Source organism: Triticum dicoccoides, chromosome 4B (assembly GCF_002162155.2).
Source record: "Triticum dicoccoides isolate Atlit2015 ecotype Zavitan chromosome 4B, WEW_v2.0, whole genome shotgun sequence".
NCBI classification, from domain to species: Eukaryota; Viridiplantae; Streptophyta; class Magnoliopsida; order Poales; family Poaceae; genus Triticum; species Triticum dicoccoides.
In genome coordinates this window covers 418,544,801-418,553,161 of record NC_041387.1, presented here as the reverse complement: position 1 = coordinate 418,553,161, position 8,361 = coordinate 418,544,801, and the positions used below count along the sequence as shown (strand labels likewise).

At 49.4% G+C, this 8,361-nt stretch overlaps 1 protein-coding gene across 1 annotated transcript; it reads right to left on the bottom strand.

Moving 5' to 3' along the window:
• Positions 1-248: 248 nt before the first annotated feature.
• Positions 249-1,986, bottom strand: LOC119290632 (E3 ubiquitin-protein ligase SIRP1-like). Its single transcript, XM_037569250.1, has 2 exons — positions 1,697-1,986; positions 249-1,419 (listed from the first exon to the last, which is right to left on the bottom strand). Exon 2 carries the CDS (start codon positions 1,379-1,381, stop codon positions 410-412), a length of 972 nt encoding a protein of 323 aa, XP_037425147.1. The 5' UTR covers positions 1,382-1,419; positions 1,697-1,986; the 3' UTR covers positions 249-409.
• Positions 1,987-8,361: the final 6,375 nt, after the last annotated feature.

The window sequence follows — 8,361 nt, the reverse complement described above, 5'->3', positions numbered from 1 at the left end:
CCGCAAAGCTGCATATCAGCGATGGAGTCGTGTCGAGCTCGGGTGAGTAGGTGATTCATCATTCTTTTCTTTGATGGCTGTTGTGGTGATGCCGAAGATAGGTGACGGACGTTGGTGTCAAGCTGAGAGATGTTCTGCCATCTTTTCAGTTTTGTCATGTCGGTCTTTACGTGACTTGAATAAGACACGGATTAGAAAACGACGGCCTAGACGTGTATTATTTACGAGTGTATTTACAAGGAACGCAATAATCCAAACAGGGCCTTAGCATCTTGCAAATCTGTCCAGACCACAGACATAGAGACGAATGAGCTACTGTATTACGGTTCAACCAATAAACGAATCCAGCTTTACAAGATGCTAGACTGTAGACAGCTAAAACAAATTAAACAGATTCCCATTGTTAGTTTCATCGCGACGACGAGGAGCTTCCATTCGATCTGCGCGAGAACAAACGACCAAAAGGTCGTGCGAGCCACCGCCGCCTGCCACTGCTTCCACCGTCGCTATCGCCCTCGACGTCGCGGCGTGCATTGCCACTCGACACGTCGGCGGTTTCCTCGGTGCCATTGCCGGCCGGCTCCGTGGCCTCGTCCGTGGGCAGCTGGTACCTGCAGACGGGGCAGGAGCTGTGCGCCTCCAGCCACGGCAGGATGCACACGTCGTGGAACCGGTGCTTGCACGGCATCTCCTTGGCCTCGCCGCCAGCCGCGAACTCGTCCAGGCACACCGGGCAGGTCGCGGCCTCGCTTACCTTTACCGTTGGCAATGCGGCAACGGCCTCCATCTTCGCCGGCAGCGTGCCTTGCCGGCTCGGGTCGGTCTCGGCCAGGTACTCCAGCAGCAAATCCAACCCGGGGCCAAGAATCAACTCGCCAAGCGTCAGGCCTGCTCCCCTGCCGGCCCCGGCGCCATTGCTGGCTCTTCCCTCTGACATGAGCATGGCGTGCGCGTCGGCGGGGCTAACCAGCACGAGTCGCTCGAGCCCCGGATCGGGCGCGTCGCCGTCGGCATTGGCATCGCCTTCCTGGAGCGCGTTGAGCAGCTGCAAGAAGGCGAGGTGGCGGTACTGTCTTCGCGCCAAGGCCGCGAGGTCGCCGCCGTCGAGGCCGTAGGAGACGCCGAGGAGGTCCATGAGGATAGGCGGCCACGGCGGAACCGCAAGCTCCGACCTTGCGCCCGCGTCATCTGGGCCGGCCCCTGTGGCAGTAGTACCATGGTCTCCCACGGCGTTGCTGCTCCGCCGGCCATCGGCCATCTCCTCCACGAATCCGGAACAGCAGTGCGGGCACTTCACCTCCTCGACGCCCAGCTCTGGCCTTACGATTACGGAGCACATGTGGCAATAGTATCTAGAAGTTGCACCGGGTTCCTCCGCCATGTCTTTCTCCTGAGAGTTCCTATCTCCTGGACCAAGAACTGCGTATAGGAAGTTATTAGGAACAGAATCACCATCAGGCATAGGTGTGCCAAGATGCAAAATTTCACCGAACCCCCCAAAAAATATAATTTGGGCAAAATTAGCGCGCTCGTTCTCCTGGCTGAAACAAAGTTCCCCGGCCCTTTTCCAACGGAAAGAATGCACGAGCTAACGATACTCTTAAAACTTGAGACAGAAAGTACATAAGCGCACGAAATCCTATCCAATCTCTAAAAGAGAAACATAATATGAAGATGGATAAAATTAAGAACTTACCACCTATAAGAGAGACGGAGCTTCTTCAACAACACCCGAGAAATTAGCGCGCATGGAAACCAAAGCAAAAATGTGAAGCAAGAAGAAGAATCGGAGGGGGGCCAGGAGAGGAGAGGAGAGGCGGGCGGAGATGAGATATGTTTGATGCCAACGCAACTCTATCGGGTATTACTAAAACTCGTGGGCGCCTTGGAATAATTGGTGGCTTCTTGTTTTGCACATCGCGCGGTTGCTTAGGCAGCGGAGAGTTCTAGTCCACGGAGACTCTCAAGCTGTGTCCGGGCTAAAATTTTGTATACATAGCTTTCGCCGCTGTCATGTCATGGTGTGGTAACGTGAGCAAACCCAAGAACAGGTCTGATCCATGGAATAGAGACGAGACGACAGGGACGGCTTTTGACGACTTCCTTTCGCTGGCGTATCCCTGACGAACCAAGTGACATTGGCGCCATCGATGAGCCGGAGAATGCATTCAATTGAGGAGGACGACCTAATAAGAGTATAAAGCCGTGATAGTTGACGCTCCAGAATTGTGTGTATTTTTGTAATTCTGTGACTACATATATATAGCGAGGGACTGAAGGATAATTGATCTGTGGTGTCGACGCATGGGCGGAACTACTTGGGTACTTGGTTGCACAAATGTACACCCACTGTTTTTACAGGAATCGTTGACTAACTATGCAGTATAAGAGCATCTTTAGTAGACCCCTTATATTGCGGACCTTTAAAATCGTTATACGGGTTGAGAAAACGTGTTTTAAGAATCAATTTTAGCTGCGGCAGAACAGATCTTGCATAATCAACCCGTAAAAAGAATATTCTTAAAATATATCGAGCAGGCCCATAGCTAGCCTATTTTTTCAAGTCCTCTTCCTCACGTCAATCTGGCGGACGAACGGACGAGTAAAACACAGGGCGGCCACGACACGGGCGGAGGCGCGGGCAGCCAGCTCATCGAGCTAGCTAGCTAGGTCTTTCGAATCGATTGAGCTGCTAGCTGCTAGCTCCGTTCGAGAGCTGCGGAGCCACAGGCGAGCGTGGCGGCCGGGACGAGAGCTGCGGAGCCACAGGCGAGCGTTGCACAAATGTACACCCACTGTTTTTACAGGAATAGTTGACTAACTATGCAGTATAACTCACACAGATGCACAAAATAAATTCAAAACTTTTGTAGAACTTTGTATTAAAGTACTAGAGCTGCGACAATTAGTTTGGATCAGAGGGAATAATATTTACGTAAACTAGCACAATGTCGGGGCAGTGACATTGGCATTTGCGTGACCCGAAAGTGACAGCTACATAGTCCACAACAACATATATTTAGCATAGGGCATGACCATGTAGCATATTCATGCGTAAATTTGCTATGCGCTTAATTAATCTTCTAAGTTTTCTTATCGATCAAAAGAATAAAAAGCATGTACATAACATATATGATAATAAATTATGATGATATTTTTAATATAAAATAGGATCACTATACATAAATATAGTTTGTCGGGTTGTCGAGCCAAGTGTGTAGTGTTTGCACAAAATCATCTTTGTTATTAAGTTACATAAACGCTTATTTTTAGCTCATTTCTTTTTGAATTACTCTTGAGTCGAGCCTAAAAATAAGTCGATCTCCAATGATTCATGAGCCTCGAGTTCAAATTTATTGTTGCCTTAAACTGGGTATCAAATGTCTGATTCCTGGATAACTAAATCTTCTTTATTCAAGGTTTGATTTGTGTATCATTTTCCTACACTAGTAGAAAACGGGGGTTTGATCAAGGGCATATAATTGCATTAGTCCCGGTCCTGTTACGAACCGGGACTAATGGATGCATCAGTCCCAGTTCGTGAGGCCAGGACGCCGGCCGGGCCTCGGCAGGCACCAGTCCCGGTTCGTCTGACCCCTTTAGTCCCGGTTTCAGACACGAATCGGCACTAAAGGTCCTCGCTCCTGGCGCAGCCCCTTTAGTCCCGGTTCCAGACACGAACCGGCACTAAAGGTCCTCGCTCCTGGCGCAACCCCTTTAGTCCTGGTTGGTGGCTGGAATCGGGACTAAAGGTCAGTCTTCTGTCTCGGTTTTAGCCACAAACCGGGACTAATGAGATGCCTATATATATGCTCGCCCCTGCCTGCTCACTCCTTTGTTTTTTGGCCGCCCGGCGTGTGGAGGTGTGTGTCGCTCTGCTCTCACCTCCTATGCACATGAGGTGTTTGATGAAGCCCGAGCCACACTTAAGCTTTCTCCTCTCCAAGCTCGACCTCCAAGCTCCATTTTTTCCAAGATTTGTCTAGATTTGGCGGTGCATGATACGTCTCCATCGTATCTATAATTTTTTATTGTTCCATGCTGTTATATTATCATTCTTGGATGTTTTACAATCATTTTATAGCAACTTTATATCATTTTTTGGGACTAACCTATTAATATAGTGCCCAGTGCCAGTTGTTATTTTTTGATTGTTTTTTACTTCACAGGAAATCAATACCAAACGGAGTCCAAACGCAGCAAAACTTTTTGGTGATTTTTTCTGGACCAAAAGACACATGATGGTCCAAAAAGTACCTGAGGGGTGCTCCGAGGGGAGCACAATCCACCAGGGCGCGTCTGGGAGCCCAGGCGCGCCTAGGTGGGTTGTGCCCACCTCGATGGCCTCCCGCACCGCCTCTTTGCTCTATAAATACCCTCAATATTCTAGAAACCTTAGGGGAGTCGACGAAAATTAATTCCAGACGCCACAAGTTCTAGAAACCATAGATCGAATCTAGACACCATCACGGAGGGGTTCATCATCCTCATTGGTGCCTCTCTGATGATGCGTGAGTAGTTCATTGTAGACCTACGGGTCCGTACTTAGTAACTAGATGGCTTCCTCTCTCTCTTTTGGTTCTCAATACAATGGTCTCTTGGAGATCTATTTGATATAACTCTTTTTGCGGTGTGTTTTTGGGATCCGATGAACTTTGAGTTTATGATTAGATCTATGTTTTATCCATGAAAGTTATTTGAGTCTTTTGATCTCTTATGTGCATGATTACTTATAGCCTCATATTTCTTCTTCGAATCTTTGGTTTAGTTAGGACGACTAGATAGATTTTTCTTGCCATCGGAAGAGGTGCTTTGTGATGGATTCGATCTTACGGTGCTTGATCCCAATGACAGAAGCGGAATCGATGCGTATGTATCGTTGCCATTCAGGATAACAAGATGGGGTCTATTTCTACATAAATGTCAGGACCCCGACTCAATGCCACATCGATCTAGCATGTAACACCTCATATCACTTTGCGGCCTCACGCACGGTATTCCCACGGGTGTCGCCTTACCTTAGCCCGTGACCGTTTGCGCCTTTTGGCACACGTATATGACAGTGTCGCTAGCATCCATATGATAAGGAGTCCGGGCTGACATGGCTAGTCGTAAACCCAAAGTGGCACAGACTTACAGGGACAGGCATCCATGACCCAGCATCGAACGTGTCGGTCATCAGCGAGTGAATCCAGGCTGTTGCACTGGGCTAGCAGGACTCCGGTGAACCGGGCTGTAGCAGGCTAACAGGACTCCGATATTCATCGCGTGACATTTCTCCGAAGGGACAGACACAGGAACAAAGAAGGACACATGCCGGCCAGCCTAAGTGTTCCGGAGCAGTAGCAAGCTACCATGGCTCGGTGGAAACACTAGGAGACATTTCCCGGTAAGAGAGGCTACTAAAGATAAACAACTAGATGGTCAGATCCCACACATACCAAGCATTTCAATAACATACACACAATATGCTCGATATGTGCAAATACAACATGGCATCACAACATGACTCTACGACTCAAGTATTTATTCAATAGGCTCCGAGGAGCGAGATATTACAAACAGGGGTCTCACGACCCAACATTCAGAGCATACAAATCAAAGCACAAGCGGAAGCTATCATGTCTGAGTACAGACATCTATAAATGAAAAAGGCTGAGAAGCCTGACTATCTACCAGATCCTGCCGAGGGCACAAGATCGTAGCTGAGGTAACAAGCTAAACGTCGAAGACCACGCGGAATTACTAGTGAGACTGAAGTCTCTCTGCAAAAACATAAAATAGGCAAACGTGAGTACAAATGTACCCAGCAAGACTTACATCAGAACTAACTACATATGCATCATTATCAACAAAGGGATGGTGGGGTTTAACTGCAGCAAGCCAGCTTTGACTCGGTGGCTAACCTGAACTACGACTGCAAGTAACTCTTTTGAGGTGGCGCACACGAGTCCACATATTCACCAACCAATACACCACTATGGAACCGCTCCCGTCTCCCTACGAGAACGCCATCCATAGCACTCACGCTTATCTTGCGTATTTTAGAGTATCCACTTTCACTTGTCTATGAACTGATATACGCAACCCAGAAGTCCTTTACCGCGGACACGGCTATTCGAATAGATGATGTTAACCCTGCAGGGGTGTACTTCTTCATACATGTTTCCACCACTTAGCGTCTGCACACGACATGTGCTCGGCAGACTTCAAGCGAAAGCCGACGTGGGTCTAGACCACGACCTACCTAAACACTCAAGTCTCTAGTCCAGGTTTATCGCCTATTCGGGTTCCATCCATGAGGATATCCGGCCGGAGTTTCGCTCACAGCCCCAAACGATGTGATCAGGGTTCCGTGACACCAAACGGGCACCCGGTATACCCGGCCACGTGCCTACCGCATCACAGCCCACCCCTACGGTCAGCGCTGTCCACGGCCTCCAGCATACTACAAACACCAGAAACTACTTGCAACTCCTGGACAGAGGACTAGGGTGAATAAGAAGTCGAGCGGGGTCATATTTCAGGGCCCAATGTATGGTAGTAGCTGAATCATGGATCACAAACACAGAACTCAGTTCCTAAGGACGGCTTCAATGAGACAACCCACCATGTACTCCTACATGGCCTCTCACCGCTACCTTTACCAAATCGTGTTCACACACTTAGCTCACACACAGTAGGACAGGTTCACACGCCTCTGATTCATCCCCGATGAATCAGACCTGACTCAACTCTAAGCAGTAGCAGGCATGACAAACAAGAATGAATGAGTAGGCACATCAGGGCTCAAACAACTCCTACTCATGCTAGTGGGTTTCATCTATTTACTGTGGCAATGACAGGTCATGCAGAGGATAAAGGGGTTCAACTACCGCAGCATGTAACAGTTGAATCGGTGTTGTCCTAATGCAGTAAAAGAGAGCAGGAGCGAGAGAGTGGTATTATATCGGAATGAACAAGGGGGTTTTGCTTGCCTGGCACTTCTGAAGATAACATTGAGTCTTCATCAGTGTCAACGATCACATCATCGGTATCACGTCTATCGAGAGGGGACAAATACCGGCAACACAGAAAGGAACATAATCAATGCAATGCACAATATGATGCATGATCATGACATGGCAAAATGAATGTGTTTTGGGCTAATGCAACTAGCAACAGATTAAATGAAGTTGGTTTGAATACAAGATTCAAATTCAAACTCCATATGTGATTATTCAAATGCCATTTAATTGATTTGTGCTAAACAGCAGCTATAAGTTGTTCTAACATGCATGAAAGTGGTACAGATGGATTCCTTGAATTTTTCTGATAATTTTTCATATATAATTTATTTCATTTGGAGTTACGGTTGAATTTCTATGATTTTTAGAAGTTTAGGACATTTTCTGAAAATAATAAATCATTTAAGAATTATTTAAATTCCAGAAAACATTTACCGCGTCAGCAGTGCGTCACCATGACGTCAGCAGGTCAACAGACGCTGCTGCTGGTCAAACCTGACGTGTGGGGGCCACACGTCAGTGACACAGGGTTGTTTAACTCACTGACAGGTGGGACCGGTCAACGGCCACGTCAGCTAGGTCAACTCCGACGCGTGGGGCCACTGTGGTTAACTTAAACTAAACAGGGGTTAAAGCGTGGTTAGTTAAGGGCGTGGGGCCCATATGTCATCGACACGCGACACTGACTAAACGCGATTAGCACCTAAACTAATGGTGCCACGTCAGCCACCGGAGACCAGCCGGCGGCGACCACAGGACACGGCGGGGGCACGCCGGACTTACGCTAGAGGCGTCAGCTTGGCGCGCTGAGGGCACCAGGGGATGGCCCTTGCTCTCGCACATCCAGAGGACCAAGTGGGAGGTCGTGGGGTCGCCGGAACTCATGCCGGCGACGAGCTTTGGCGGCGATGGTGTTCGGTGGTGCTCGGGCGCGTCGCTACGGTGCATCAGTGAGCAAATGGAGAGGCTGGGCAGCACCTGCTAGACATGGGGAGCACTAAGAGCAGCACAGTGAGGCCAGGGGAGCACGGAGGCTATGTGTGCAGCAGCAATGGCGGACGGTGGCTTCGGTGCTCGTGGGAAACGGCGCTACGGCACGGAGGAGAGCATGCTGAGTTAGGGGAGAAGGTCAGTGGCTCACGGCGATGACGAGGGGACGCTCGGCGAGGTCGGGGACGGTCCGGAGCCGACGAATTTGACGAAGATGGCCGGCGGTCCGGAGGTTGAAGAAGACATCGAGGGCGGTGTTGCGGCACGTCCGGGGCCTCGTGGCTCGTTGAGGAGGTAGAGGACGAAGTGGCAGAGTTTCTGGGCGCGTCGGTGAGGCTAGGGGGTGGCGGTGGCCGCGAGGGAG

Bases quoted from the DNA above. Each gene is read 5' to 3' on its own strand.
- LOC119290632 (XM_037569250.1), bottom strand. From the start codon at position 1,381: ATGGCGGAGGAACCCGGTGCAACTTCTAGATACTATTGCCACATGTGC.